The 16,313-nt window shown below is 37.6% G+C and overlaps 1 protein-coding gene across 3 annotated transcripts in view; it reads left to right on the top strand.

The window, feature by feature from the left end:
- Positions 1–16,313, top strand: part of KIZ (kizuna centrosomal protein) — a 139,150-nt gene that overhangs the window by 40,106 nt on the left and 82,731 nt on the right. For 2 of the 3 annotated variants that reach the window (XM_047745723.1, XM_047745722.1), the window contains one exon: positions 15,382–16,027. In XM_047745723.1, the coding sequence (XP_047601679.1) occupies positions 15,382–16,027 (646 nt within the window). The remainder of the gene's footprint in view (positions 1–15,381; positions 16,028–16,313) is intronic. The other variant, XM_047745724.1, reaches the window with a different exon arrangement.

Genomic DNA, 16,313 nt, shown 5'->3' with positions numbered 1-16,313 from the left:
GAGGTTCCATTTAGAGTCTATTTTAGTACGTCTGATTTTGTACTGGTTGAATTTAGTAGGAAATTAGTTGTAGACTTATAATTTATTATTAGAGATTTTTGTATTTGTTTGTTTTTCAAAAAAGCTGTGGTTCAGGAACACAGTTTGAGTCTCACTGATTTCATTTAGTCTCACTTATTGTAGCACAAGAGATGGGCATTGGAGTCCTCCTGTGAAGGTCTGAATCCTGTGATCAAGAGCAAATTGTTCAACCTTGCTAACTAAGTCCCATAAGAGCAGGGAAATGGTAATCATTGTTGTGAGGATGAAAAAAGGTAATGAATAGAAATCTGCTTGACACCCAGTAAGTGCTTGACAAATGTTCACTGATCCTGCTACCGCTCTCACCATTGTCCCCATCATCTCCATCTTTGGTCTCCACCAGGCTAGCCATTATTTTGTACTGACTTCTTGCCACTCATCTAGGATGCTGTAGACACCATATCTGGGGATGGAGAGGCTACCTATGAATTAAAGAAATGGGGACATAAAGACACTGGGGGATGACAACTTGTAATCAATTGATGTTGCAGTAGTGATTTGCCCAACAAAATTACTTACAGAACATACCTTTGAAGCCCAAATTTAATGGATCCATTTTAAAATTAAGACAGTTCCAACAACTACTAGATTTAATGGCTAGAGATGCCTCTTTGTGGCCTGTTATAAAAATTTGATTGTGAAAAAAAAATTTGATTGTGCCCCTTGATTGTGGCAAAATGAAAGAAGTGGTAAGTATTGGCATGATGTCTTAGGTCAGGTGACCATAACAAAATGTCACAGACTGAGGGCTTAAATAATAGAAATTCATTTTCAGGTGCCTGGGTGGCTCAGTTGTTGGGCGTCTGCCTTCGGCTCAGGTCATGATCCCAGGGACCTGGAAAAGAGCCCTGCATTGGGCTCCCTGCTAGGCGGAGATCCTCCTTCACTCTCTCCCACTCTCCCTGCCTGTGTTCCTTCTCTCATTGTCTCTCTCTCTGTCAAAAAATAAATAAAATCTTTAAAAAAATTATTTTCTCACAATTCTGGAAGCTAAAAGTCTAGGGTCAGGGTGCCAGCAGAGTTGGTTTCTGATAGGGCCTCTCTCTCTTTGGGTTGCAGATGACTGCCCCTTTTCTGTGTCCTCACATAGCCTCTCTACTTTGTGTATTTGTGTGGAGAAGGATCTCTGGTATCTCCTCCTCTTACAAGGACACATCCGATTGGATTAGTGCCCTGCCTTATGAACTCATTTAACCTTAATCACCCTTACCTTAAAGGTCCCATCTTTGAATAGTCACACTGGGAATTAGGGCTTCAACATAAGAATTTGGGGAGGGGGACACGCAATTCTGTTTATAACATAGTAAAGTAAAATAGTTCCTTCAGGATTGTTATTTGTACATTTTAAAAAAGATTTTATTTGAGAGAGTAAGTAAGAGAGAAAGCACGTGAGCAAGGGCAGAGGTTCAGGGAGAAGCAGATTCCTCTGCTGAGTAGGGAGCCCAACGTGGGACTTGATCCCAGTACCCTGGGATCATGGCCTGAGCCAAAGGCAGATGCTTAACCAACTGAGACACCCAGGTGTCCCTGTATGTAAATTTGTATTAAAGGATTTTTAAAAATCTCAGTGTGACTGGGACGCCCGGGTGGCTCAGTCAGGTAAGTGCCTGCCTTTAACTCAGGTCATGATCCCAGGGTCCTGGGATCAAGTTGCGTGTCTGGCTCCTTGCTGATCAGGGAACCTGCTTCTCCCTCTGCCTGCTGTTCCCCCTGCTTGTGTGCTCGCTCTCTCCCTCTCTGTCTGATAAATGAATAAATATAATCTTTAAAAAGAAATCCCAATGTGGAGTGCCTGGGTGGCTCAGTGGGTTAAGCTTCTGCCTTCGGCTCAGGTCATGGTCTCAGGGTCCTGGGATGGAGCCCTGTATCAGGCACTCTGCTCAGCAGGGAGCCTGCTTACTCTCTCCTCTCCCTCGTCCCCAGTGCTTTGCCTACTTGTGATCTCTCTCTTTCTCTCTGTCAAATAAATAAAATCTTTTTTAAAAATCTCAATATGACTTAAAGATTTGCTTACATAGAAATTAAAAGTATCACTGTACTGTGCAAAAGCTGGAAATTGGTCTGATAGCTCCATTTTCATTCTGCATTCATCCTGATACTTCTCAGTTGCCTCATCTATGAAAAAAATAATAATATAGTAAGAAAAAAATTAAGATTTCCTCAGCATTTTATAAGATGTGAAGTATAACATAAATATATTTTTTTAAGTACAATAATGGTTAAGATCTACCTGCTTTGAGTACTGTATTTAGTAATTATTAACTAAGTCATCATTATAGTAATTCATTTAAAATTTTTTAATTTAAATTCAACTTAGTTAACATGTAGTATATTATTAGTTTCAGGGGTAGAATTAATGTGATTCATCAGTTGCACATGCCACCCAGTGTTCATTCCATCAAGTGCCCTCCTTAATGCCCATCACCCAGTTACCCCATCCCCCACCCACCTCCCCTCCAACAATCCTGTTTTGGTTTGCCTTCCTGTTTTAATCTTACTTTATTTTTCATCATTACAATAATTCTAAAGTTGTTGATCTCTCCCTGTATATGCCTCTCCCATTACCCCCAGCAAAGATGAAGTCCTGGTTTAAATGTTACCTTCTGTTCACTCATGAGTATTTTCAGCCATATTCATTTGTTTTGCTATCACTTTCTGCAACTCCTAAAATTTTTAGAGAAACTACAGGTGTATAAAGATTTACCTCAAGCACTGAGCTACAGAAAGTAATAGGAAGGCAGAGAAACTTTGATCATTATGTCAGATCCTTAAATACTGATACACGCCCCTTCTTTTGGCAATAATGTCTCTCTCTCAAAACCTTTTCCATTCCTAATATTATTCCAGTGTCAACAATAATGTGAAGCACAGCATTCTCTCTTCAGCTTCCCTGGCTTAGAAAATGCTTGTGAGACACATAACAATGTTAGAATTTTAAGATTAAAGACCACCCTATTTCCTGTTGCTAAGCAAACAAAATGACAGACTATTTTAAAAAAGAAAGGAGGCACCTGTCTCAATGCCTGATCTCAGCGAAGGGAAAGCTGCCAACATGCGGAAGCACAGCTTGTATTTTCCTGGAGCCACTATTTTACTTTGCAAATGCTGAGCCAGTTCAAATGAAAGGTTGCCTGATAGCAAGCAGCAGTTAATTTTTACAGGTTTCTTGTAATTTTTTTTGGTTATAAAAGTTTGCATAATCGCTGGTAGAAATGTAAAATGGTGCAGTAGATAAGTGGTTGCCCAGGGCTGGGGACTGGTCAGGGAGAATGGGGAATGATTGCTAAAGGGTACAGGGTTTCCTTTGGGAATGATGAAATGTTCTAAAATTGATTGTGATGGCTACACACCTGTGATTATATGGAAACCCCTGAATTGTATGCTTTAATAAAAGGATGAGTTTTATGGTCTGTGAATTATAGTTCAATAAACTTATTTTTAATGGTTTAGGTCAAGTTAAATTTGTTAAATTGGAAAAAGGAACAGTTGAGCAGAGCAATATTCATTTTCCGGGCATAATCTGACACAAACACATTTTGGTTAGTTTCTTTTTCCTATGTTAGATTTATCTTTATGTAGGTATAAGCATACTGAATATATAATTTTGGATTTTTTTTTCACTTGTCATATCTAAGCATTTTCCTTGTTACACCATAGTCTTCATTTATCTCATTTTTGTGACTTCATAATCTTGCCCTATTTTATGCAGTTTGTTTCTTACTTTCATGATTGTAAATATGCTGCAAATGAACTTGTCACACAGTTTTTTTGTTTTTTTTTTTTTCCTATTAGGCTTATTTCCTTCAGGAGTTTACCTGTAAAATTACAGAATCAAAGGCAATATAGGTATTTAGGACTTTTGATACTTGATTCTTTCCTGTTTGCTATCAGAGGATTTTGCCTATTTATTTTGCTACCAACAATATAGGAATTTCTATTTCATATAACCTTCATCAATACTGGGGATTTTTTATTGTTATTTTTGTTTTATTTATTTTTTAATTGAAATATATTTAACATATATTTTATACATTTAAGGTATATAACAGGTTAATTTGATACATTTATATATTGTAATATGATTGCCGTTGTGATAATTAGCACCTTTCTGTCATTACGTAATTACCATTTCCTTTCAGTGGTTGGGATAATTGAGTTCTAGTCTCTGAGCAAGTTTGATGATTGTAATATTGTCTATATTCACTATATTGTATATTAGGTCTCTAGGACTTACTTACTACTCATTGCATGTTTGTACCCTTAAATGGTATCCCCAACACCCCACATCCCAGGGGTTATTTTTTAAGTAAACTTTTTATTCTAGAATAATTTTAGATTTGCAGAAATGTTGGAGACAGTACAGTTTCCTTGGATCCCTCACCCAGTTCACACAGTTATCAACAACCTATGTTACAGTGCCACATTTGTCAAATCTAAAAAAGCTACTTAGGTATATTATTATTAACCAAACTCTGGACTTCATATTTCACCAGTTTTTCCATCACTGTCCTTTTTCTGTTCTAGGACAAAATCCAGAATTGGGTATAATAATTTTAATTTCTAAAATTTAATATTATGGTTTTAAAGTGACATTGTGTTGTTGTCAGTCTGTTTTTTAAAATTTTTTTTTGTTTTTTTTTTAAAGGTCAAGTTTTGTTTGTTTGTTTAGATTTATTTATTTATTTGAGAGAGAGTGAGAGCATGAGCAGGGGGAGGGACAGAAGGAGAGGGAGAGAGGATCATAAGCAGACTCCAAACTGACCTGAGCTAAAACCAAAAGTCAGACACTTAACCAACTGAGCCACCCAGGTGCCCCAAGAGGTCACGTTTCTAAGGGAATATTTCTAATTATTCTGCTTGATAGTGGGAAGATTGGGGGTTAACTCCCATCCCAATAAACTTGCTTTATCAGAGTATTACTCCTGTTACTGAAAAACTAGAAGCATAGTTCTGTGGTCTTCCTGCCAAAAGTGCATAATCCAAACATGAAACATGAGGAAACTTAAGTCAAACACACATTGAGAGATAGTCTGCAAAGTAGCCAGCCTGTATTCTTTTTTTTTTTTAAAGATTTATTTATTTATTTGATGGAGAGAGAGAGATCACAAGCAGGCAGAGAGGCAGGCAGAGAGAGAGGGGGAGAAGCAGGCTCCCTGCTGAGCAGAGAGCCCGATGCGGGGCTCAATCCCAGGACCCTGAGATCATGACCTGAGCCGAAGGCAGAGGCTTAACCCACTGAGCCACCCAGGCGCCCCATCAGCCCGTATTCTTAAAAAATGTCAAGGTCAAGAATGACAAAGACTAAAGAGCTGTTCCAGATTAAAGGAGACTCAAGAAACATGACTCTAGATTGGATCCTGAACCTAGGAGAAAAGGTAGCTATATAAAGACATTATTAGGCCAAGTGACAAAATTTGAATGTGGACTGTGGGATAGAAAATAGCATTTTATCAATGTTAAGTTTCCTGATTTTAATCATTGAACTGTGTCTATTCATGAAGGAGGATGTCCCTATGGATAGGAAATACACACTGAATTGTTTTGGGGAGAGGGACTAGTTATCTCCAATTTATCCTCAAATGGTTCAGGAAAAAATTTTGCATATGTGTGTCTGTGTGTGTATAAACATTCACATATATGTAGAGGGAGAGAGAATGATAAATGGGCAAAATATAAACAATTGATAAATCTAGTTAAAAGATATAAGGGGAGTTTTTCTTATGATTCCTGCAACATTGAAATTATATCAGAAACTAAACCTTCCTCCCCCCAAAACAACAACTAGAGATATAGCAGCAAAAACTTCCTATTGGGTCTCAAGAGATCCTCAAATGTAAGTTGTCTCTTTTGGTTCTACAGGTGAACAGATGTACCAACCCACAGATTTTGATTTTGTGCATAATTAAGGGCCACCTTTTCATAACTCCTGATTTATTATAGTCTACTAAAATGCAATGTTCTTATTAATATCAGTAATTAGTGTATTTGTTGAGGACCCACAGTTCCATATTCCAAAAAGTCTGGAATGCTTGGCAAAATTGGCACTTTATAACCATTTGCTGTTGTAGAGATTTATAATTTTTCCTGTGTTTAGGAAGTACCCTTTGTTTTTTGTTTTGTTTTGTTTTTTTTAAAGATTTTATTTATTTATTTGATAGAGAGAGAGAGATTACAAGTAGGCAGAGCAGCAGGCAGAGAGAGAGGGGGAAGCAAGCTCCCCGCTGAGCAGAGAGCCCGATGCCGGGCTCGATCCCAGGACCCTGAGATCATGACCTGAGCTGAAGGCAGAGGCTTAACCCACTGAGCCACCCAGGTGCCCCGGAAGTACCCTTTGTTAACAGTACTATCTTGAATTGTTGTTGTTGCTGTTTTTCACTTAAAACTGTGGTTCTAGGAGCATTTACTATAAGTTAAATCATGATTACATGCTGCTTTTGTTGATTGTGTGGGTTACTATTTAGATATTGCAGTTTTTCTCTGTTTCTTGGCTCTTGGGGTTCTTTGTTCAGTGGGAATGGACTTGGAGTCTTTGGCCTTTTAGTAGGTCAGAGGACTTAGAGAATTACTGGTTGAAAGGGTTAGTTAGTCAGGGGCACTTCCTTTGGCCCTCCCTAGGTGGCTTTCTCATATCTAAGACTTGCCCACTCCTTTGCTTTACATTTTGGCCTTATCAGACCAACGAAGAGGGAGGTGTGTACTCCCTGTGTTGGGTTAATAACCACTCAAATATTGGTTCATGAACACTCCCTAAGTGGGTCTTGAAAGTGAAAAATCAAAGGCCTCCCCAGTTCACAAATCTGATTATTGATTTGCCTCAAGTTTCACTAAGTGGCCTCAGCATATGGCCAGCTAAAGTTCTTCACAGTAGCCCATCACTTGAAGCCATGTATTTGAAAATGTTTTTTGAGCACATGAAAAATGATAGTAGTTGTTCGATTAAGACAATGGTAATAGGTGATTTTCACCTGTTTTAAAATTTGTCTTCTTATATCAGCTTCTCAATTACAAAAGGAATAGAAGACACTAATATTTATACCACTGAATCAGGATGTTGATTACTATAATTTTGCTGTTTAACCAACCCATTTGAAACATTCTTAATAATGGCATGATGGCTTCTTTGGATGGTGAAATGGCAATATCCTATAAGTCAGCCTTGACCCAATAATTTCAATTCCAGAAAGCTGTCTTGTTAATGTACTCCCATGTTTGCCTAGAGGCATACGCTCAATGATAATCACTATAACTTGGTTTAGAATGGTAGATGGTGGGAAACAAACCAAGGTCCATCAAAACAAGACTGGTTAAATAAATTATGGTATGTTTATAGAATAGGATAATATTCAGCTGCTGAAATTACAATGTAGTCTTGTTTCCGGTCCAACGTATAAGAAATTTGGAAGTCACCACACCACCCTAACAAGTAAAAAGCTGAACAAACCACAAAATCAGCAACTCTTAGATCTCTCAGAGAAGTGAGGTTATAGAGCAATCCACTGCCTCTAAATTTGGAGAGACCAACAGGGAATACAGAGAATCAGTTTATTAGAGCAGAGCTGAAACCACTACAATAACCAGGGCCAGGTTGGAGAAATGAACTGTAATTGACAAATTGCCAGAGGCTCAGCATAGACAAGCCTGAGATAAAAATTCCAGGGAGGGGCACCTGGGTGGCTCAGTGGGTTAAAGCCTCTGCCTTTGGCTCAGGTCATGGTCCCAGTGTTCTGGGATTGAGCCCCACATCGGGCTCTGTGCTCTGCGGGGAGCCTGCTTCCCCCTCTCTCTCTATCTGTCTGCCTCTCTGCCTACTTGTGATCTCTGTCTGTCAAATAAATAAATAAAATCTTTAAAAATTCCAGGGAGATCAAGTCATAGTCCTTCTTTCCCTACTTCTGTGTTTTAACTCCAGGGAGCATTAACAGGTCCGCACAGTGAATATCAGAGAAAAATCCCCCTGTAATTCAGGGATTTCCCCTGAAAAGTAACTGTTTTTAAATATGTGAGAGAGTTCTGTTCTTAACAAGATCTGCCCTCAGGAGAAACTGACCAGAGCCTAAGTGACCTGAGGCAAGGGAAATACCAACCTCAGAAGGCTAGTCTATCTAGCCTTCTATGTGAAGAAAGGGAAATAATCAATTCCAGCCCCTTCTAGCCTTGAACTTTTAAAACTACTCTTTAAAAATGTCTTTAAGAAAGTCAGTAGACTGTAGAGGTATGGATAGTTCTGGGCTCTGAATTCTGTTCCATTGATCTATCTATCTCTCTCTATATATATCTGTATGCCAGTAGAGTCTACAATTACCCTAGTTTTGTAGTAAGGTTTGAAAGTGGGAAATATTACATCTCCAAGTTTGCTCTTTTTTTGGAAAATTGTTTTGCTTATTCTGGGCTCCTTGTATTTCCATATGAATTTTAGTGGCCAATTTCTGTAAAACTGCCAGTTGGGATTTTGATAAAGATTGCATTGAATATATAGATCAATTTGGGAGTAAGATTGGTCATCTTAACTACGTAACTCTTATGTTCCTTGAACACAGAATGTCTTTCCATTTACTTAAGCCTTCTTTAATTTCTTTCATCAGTGTTCTATAGTTTTCAGTGTACAAGTCTTGTACTTATTTTTAAATTTATTCTGGGGTGCCTGGGTGTTTCAATCATTAAGCATCTGCCTTCGACACAAGGTCATGATCTCAGGATCCTGGGTTCAAGCCCCACATTGGACTCCCTTCTCAATGGGAGGCCTGCTTCTCCCTCTCCCACTCCCCCTGTTTATGTTCCCTCTCATGCTGTGTCTCTCTCTGTCAAATAAATAAAATCTTTAAAAACAAATAAATAAATGTGTTCTTTTTTTATGCTATTGTGTATAAAATTGTTTTCTGATTTCAGTTTCAAATAGTTAATTGCTAATATATAGAAATACATTTCTATTTGTATATTGATGTTGTATCCTGCAACTTTGCTGAACTTAGTACCTCTAATTGTTTCTTGTGATTCTTTAGGTTTTTCTTTATATGAGATCGTGTTATCAGCCAATAGAGAGAGTTTTACTTCTTCCTTTGAAATCTAGATGCCTTCCATTTCTTTTTCTTGACAGTACTGTTCTGCCTAGAATCTGTATGTCTTGTTTAATAGAAATGGTGAACACAGACATGCTTGTGTTAATCCTGATCTTAGGGAGAAACCTTTTAGTCTTTCACCATTAACTATGATGTTAACTATGTGTTTCCCGTAGATGCACTTTATCATGTTGAGGGAGTTCCCTTTTATTCCTAGTTTGTATAGTGCTTTTTGTCATGAACATGTATTTGATTTTGTCAAATGCTTTTTCTTTGTCTATGGAGATAACCTTTTGGGTTTTTTTCCCTTTAGTAAGATAGCATGTTATATTACTTGATTTTCATAAGCTGAACAAACTTTTATTCCTGGCATAAATCCTACACCGTCATGGTGTATAATTCCTTTATGTGTTGCTGAATTCAGTTCGCTAGTATTTTGTTGAGAATTTTAACATCTAGGGGCAGCTGGGTGGCTCAGTGGGTTAAAGCCTCTGCCTTCAGCTCAGGTCATGATCTCAGGGTCCTGGGATTAAGCCCTGCATCGGGGCTCTCTGCTCAGTGGGGAGCCTGCTTCTTCCACTCTCTGTCTCTGCCTGCCTGACTGCCTACTTGTAATCTCTGTCTAATAAATAAATAAAATCTTTAAAAAAGAAAGAATTTTAACATCTGTATTCATAAGAAATATTGGTTTGTAGTTTTCCTTTTTTGAGACATCTTTGTCTGGTTTTGGTGTTAGGGACTGGCCTCATAGAATGAGTTGAGGAGTATTTCTTCCTTGCCTGTTTTTAGAAGAGTTTGTGAAGGACTGGTGTTAACTCTTTAAACCTCTGGTAGGATTAACCAATGAAGCCTTCTGGTCCTGGACTTTTCTTTGTGAGAATTTTTTTTTTTTTAACTGCTAGTTCAATTTCTTGCTACACGTCTATTCAGATTTTTTCTTTCTTCTTGAGTCAGTTTTAGTAGTGTGTGTCTTTCTAAGAATTTGTCCAGGGGTGTCCGGGTGGTTTGGTGGGTTAAGCCTCTGCCTTTGGCTCAGGTCATGATCTCAGGGTCGTGGGATCAAGTCCTGCATCAGACTCTCTGCTCAGCAGGGAGCCTGCTTCCCGCCCTCCCCCTCTGCCTGCTTGTGATCTCTGTCAAATAAATAGACAAAATCTTAAAAAAAAGAATTTGTCCAACTCATCTAGGTTGTCTAATTTGTTGGCATATCATCATGCATAGTAGTCCCTTAAAATCCTCTTTATATCTATAAAGTTGGTAACAAAGTACTCACTTTAATTTCTGATTTTGATAACTAAATTCTTTTTTTTTTCTTAGTCTAGCTAGAGGTATGTCAATCTTTTGATCTTTTCAAAGAATCAACTTTTGGTTTTGTTGATTATCACTATTGTTTTTCTCGTGTCTAATTTGTTTACTTCTCTGCTGATCTTTATTATTTCCTTCCTTCTGCTTTCTTTGGATTTAATTGGCTCTTCTTTTTTTAATTTCTTTTTTTGAAATATTTTATCTGGGACGCCTGGGTGGCTCAGTTGGTTAAGCAGCTGCCTTCGGCTCAGGTCATGATCCCAGTGTCCTGGGATCGAGTCCCACATCAGGCTCCTTGCTCATCAGGGAGCCTGCTTCTCCCTCTGCCTGCCATTCTGTCTGCCTGTGCTTGCTCTCTCTCCCTCTCTCTCTCTGACAAATAAATAAATAAAATCTTAAAAAAAAAATTTTATCTGTTAGAGAGAGAGAGAGTGCGTGCACACCCACGTGTACACTGAATATGGGAGGGAGCAGAGGGAGAGGGGAAGAGAGAATATCAAGCAGACCGTGCTCAGTACAGAACCCAACATGGCACTCAATCCCACCACCTTTGAGCCAAAATCAAGAGTTGGATGCTCAACTGATTGAGCCACCCAGGTGCCCCTTCTTTGTTTAATTTCTTAACATGAAAAGCTAGTCTATTGCTTAGAGTTCTTTCTTCTTTTTTAATATAGGCTTTTACAATTATGAATTTTCCTCTAAATGCTGCTTCTTGTAGGTCTTAGTATGTTGTATTTTCATTTAACTCAAACTCTTTTCTTATTTGCCTCGTAATTTCTTCTTTGACCCATTAGTTATTTAGGAGTGTGTTTTGTAATTTCCATGCATTTTTGAATTTGCCAAATTTCCTTCTTTTACGGACTTCTAATTTTATTCTATTGTCATTGGAGAACATACTTTAAATTCCTTTAAATGCATTGAGACTTGATTTATTACCTAAAATATGGGTCTATCCAATAGAAAGTTCAATGTGCACATGAGAATATGGATTCTGCTGGTGGTAGGTGGAGGTTTCTGTATACGTCCATTAGGTCTAATTGGTGTATAATTGTTCAAATCTTCTATTTCCTTGTTGATCTTCTATCTAATTGTCTAGATCATCTGCCTATTTTGTCTGATATTAGTATAACTACTTTAGCTTTTTTTTGGTTACTATCTATATAGTGTATTTTTTTCATTAAGCTCTGTTCATATATCATTTTCCTTTCCTGTTCTTTCAACCTGTTTGTGTCTTTGAATTTAAAATGAGTCTCTTTAGATAGTATATAGTTTGGTCATGGCTTTTTAAAAATCTACTCTGCCGGGTCTCTGACTTTAATTGTAGCGTTTAATCCATTTAAATTTAATGTGATTACTAAAAAGATGGGATTTAGGGGCACCTGGTGGGTCAGTTGTTTAAGCATCCAACTCTTTGTTTTTTGTAATATTCATTTTATTTATTTATTTATTTTAATTTTATTTTATTTTTTCAGTGTTCCAAGATGCATTGTTTATGCACCACACCCAGTGCTCCATGCAATATGTGTCCTCCTTAATACCCACCAACAGGCTCACCCATCGCCCCACCCCACCCCCCAAGAATCCAACTCTTGATTTTGGCTCAGATCATGATCTCAGGGTCCTAAGATTGAGCCTCACACTGGGCTGTATGCTCAGTGGAGCATCTTCTTAAGATTCTCTCTCTCTCCCTCTCCTTCTGCCCCTCCCCCCACTTACCCTCTCTCCCTCTCTCTCACTCTCTCAAATAAATAAATAAATCTTAAAAAATAATAATAAAAAGGTAAGATTTGATTCTGCAACTTTGTACTTTGTTTTCTATACATATTTTTTGTTCCTTTAACCTTCCATACGGCTTTCTTTTGCATTAAACATATATTTTCTAGTGTGCTCTTTTAATTCCCTGTCATTTCTGTTACTGTGGATTTCCTGGTGTTGTAATTAATAGCTTATAATAATCTAGTTCAGACTAATACTAACTTAACTTTAATAGCTTGCCAAAACTTGGCTCCATTCTTCTCCCACTCCTTTTGTGGTATAATTGTAGTACAAACTATGTCTTTATATCTTATATGCTGCTCATCCACATATATTTATAATTATTGCTTGATGCAGTTGTCTTTTAAATCATATAGGAGAAAAAAAGAGTTACAAAAATACATTTATGCTACCTTTTATGTTTACCAGTGTAGTTACCCTTATTAGTGCTATTTATTTCTCTTTTTTTTTCCTTTTTTTAATTTAAGTATAGTTGACACACAATGTTGCATTAGTTACATTGGTTTCAGATGTACAACATAGTGATTCAACAGCCCCATATATTATGCTATACTCATATCCACAAGTACAGCTACTGTCTTTCACCATACAATGCTATTACAACATAATTGAGTATATTCCCTATGCCGAACCTTTCATCCATACGACCTATCCATTCTGTAACTGGAAACCTGTACTTCCCACTGCCCTTCACCCATTTTACCCATCCCTCCATCCCCTTCCTTCTGGCAACCATCAATTTATACTCTATATTTAAAAATCTATTTCTGGGGCACCTGAGTGGCTCAGTGGGTTAAGCCACTGCCTTCGGCTCAGGTCATGATCTCAGGGTCCTAGGATCAAGCCCCGGATCCGGCTCTCTGCTCAGCGGGGAGCCTGCTTCCTCCTCTCTCTCTGCCTGCCTCTCTGCCTGCTTGTGATCTCTCTCTGTCAAATAAATAAATAAAATCTTCAAAAAAAAAATCTATTTCTGCTTTTTTAAAAATTTACTTGTTTGTGCATTTGTATCTTATATTCCACGTATGAGTGAAATCATATGGTATTTGTTTTTCTCTGATTTATTTCACTTAGCATTATACCCTCTAGGTTCGATCAATGATGTTGCAAATGGCAAAATCTAATTTTTTATGGCCAAGTAATATTCCATAGTGTGTATATACACACACACACACACACACACACACACACAAACACACTGCATCTTCTTTATCCATTTATCCACACACACACCACATCTTCTTTATCCATTTATCTATCAATAGACACTTAGGTTGCTTCCATATCTTGGCTACTGTAAATAATGGTAAAATAAACATAGGGTTGCTATGTTTTTGTTTTCTTTGAGTAAATACCCAGTAGTGGAATTACTTTAGCATATGGAATTTCTATTTTTAACTTTTTGAGGAATTAGCCTACTATTTTCCACAGCTGCACCAATTTACATTTCTACCAACAGTGCACAAGGGTTTCTTTTTCTCCATATCCTCACTTGTTGGTGAGATTTTTGATTGGTTTTGGTTTTTGTTTCTAGCCATTCTGACAGGTATGAGGTGTTAGCTCATTGTGGTTTTGATTTGCATTTTCCCTGATTATTAGTGATGTTAAGCATCTTTTCATGTATTTGTTGACCATCTGTATGTCTTCTTTGGAAAAAATGTCTGTTAGGTCCTCTGCCCGTTTTAAATCAGATTATTTGGTTTCTTGGTGTTGAGTTGTAGAAGTTTTTTTATATATTTTGGATATTAACCCCTTTATCAGATATATCATTTACAAATCATCTTCACCCATTCAGTAGTTTGCCTTTGTTTTTTATTGATGATTTCCTTTACTGTGCAAAAGCGGGTATAGGCCCAATAGTTTCCTTTTACTTTTTGTTTACCTTGCCTGAGGAGGCAGACATACCTAGAAAACTCTTGCTAAGGTTCATGGCAAAGAGATTACTGCCTGTATTTTCTAGAAGTTTTATGGTTTCAGGGAGGGACAGTATATTTGAAGAGAAGCAAACCAAGATTCTGTTTCAGTTGTGTGTGTAACATTTTCTCTGTCTTAAAATTTGAGCCTCAGATTTTTCCATCCACAGAGGAGTGATGCAAATACATCTCCCCATTTATTCTGTAGGGCTCTGTGAACTAAAGGTTATTAAGTACGTAGAGATGCTTTGGCCCCTTTAGAAGAAAGGCACTTAACTTCCTCAAGGCTTCATTATTATTACTTCCAGTTTTACTTCCCACTCTGTGTCCTTGATCAAGCCACTGAACCAGTTGCTTCTGTTGCTCCACCCAACACCCCCCACCTTTTTTCCAGCCCCCTCTCTTTTTAAGGAAGAGACAATGCTCATTCTCCCCCCATAGACATGACAGTAAATTTATTCTTATTTCATTTTATTTAAACTTATTTTATTTAAATTCAATAAGTTAACATATAGTTAGTTTCAGATGTAGAGATCAGTAGAGATCAGTAATTCATCAGTTGCATATAACATGACAGTAAATTTAAATTGCTTTACATGTGTTTAAAATTACTTGAAGATGTTCAGGAAAATCTGCTGTTATTTGCAGTTTGACTGGCAATTAGGATTATTTTGTACAGATGGAGTATATTTTAATGTAATCCCGGGTGTGATTATTTGAAGTTTTTTTTAATTAGGCATAATACTAGAAATAGAGTTTTGAAACCTCCTATAGTCCTTTGTATGTATCTCTCCCTCCTTCCTTCTCTCTTTCTTCTTTTTTTGTCTAGTATCTAGCTCTATTAAATCCAAGCTTCTCTGTGAAAAGTGGTTAGAACCTTCAGCTTTTTAAAAAATTGTGATAAAATATATATAACATAAAATTTACCATTTTAACCATGTTCAAGGGTACAATTCAGTGGAATTAAGTACTTTCACATAGTTGTGCAATGTGTACGTCCATTTTTGAAAAATGCAGACTCCACAGTTGCTGGACAATATTTGTTTTGTGGACCAATATTGTTATTAAAATTAACTAATATGGACTGTACTGTGTTTCTGACATTTTGTGGAAGCTGTGAGTTTTATAAAACAAGGTCGGTGTTGATTTCAGTGGTCATACATCCTTTTCCTCATTTCATTTCAGAGAATAACCTAAACAACCTATTTGTTTATCCACAGGATGTTTAATTCACATCTCTTTTGGTGTTGCAGGTTGCAAGGCAGGCGGGAATTAACTTGGGGACAGCCATGTCAAGAGGATTGTATCAACCAGCAACAATCTTTATGGGCCGCCAAATGTCAGCTGTCTCAAGCATTGGAGGTTTCAGTACAGAGCAGAAATCTCCCCAGCCCACAAAGAACTTTTCAATTCCTGACCCACATTCACACCGACAGACAGCCCAGAGCGGTAATGTGACAGACAGCTATGTAGTACAAACTAATAGTGACACACAGCGCTTAAATAAGTCTGACAAAATAGATGGAAAGACATCTCTTCAGACTGGTGAGGAAACGCCAGTCACAGCCAGCACATTGTCTGAGGAGGAACAAACTCATTGCTTGCAGATAGGAAGTAACACACGTCACGGCGAGAGTAGTTTATCTGAAGGCAAAAAGTCTGCTGAACTCCATTCCCCGTTACGGGAAAGATTAAGTCCAGAGAACAGAACCACGGATTTAAAGTGTGACAGTTCCAGCAGATCAGCAGGATCAGAGGGAGAAATACTGACACAGGAACATATTGAAGTCAAGGAAGAAAGAGCCAGACCGCCAGTCTCTCCGATATCAGTCTCAGAATACTGTGCGTTTGAAAATAAGTGTTCTCAAGAGAAGGATTCTGCTTGGGAAGGTTTCTCAGGTGGGGTGAGAGGCTGAGCTTGTTTGCTGATTTTTGTTGGTGTTTAGTTTCGGGGGTGGTAGTGTTCTTATGTAAGAAAAACATACACTCTTTAATTTTTTCTCTGTCAAAAAAGCAAACCAGTGACTTGGCCAACAAATTCCATTCTAATGAATTCTTGAATATAGGCATGGAAATATTTTTGCAAGCTAATTTGCTGACTTTAAAGCCCACTGTGATATTTTTATTGACTTTTCATGTACTACAGTTAGTTGTGGATTGTTTCTACATGTATTTAGCTGAGTAA

Source organism: Lutra lutra, chromosome 9 (assembly GCF_902655055.1).
Source record: "Lutra lutra chromosome 9, mLutLut1.2, whole genome shotgun sequence".
NCBI classification, from domain to species: Eukaryota; Metazoa; Chordata; class Mammalia; order Carnivora; family Mustelidae; genus Lutra; species Lutra lutra.
Note: the sequence above shows the minus strand (reverse complement) of the source record. Positions and strands in the feature narration are given on the sequence as shown.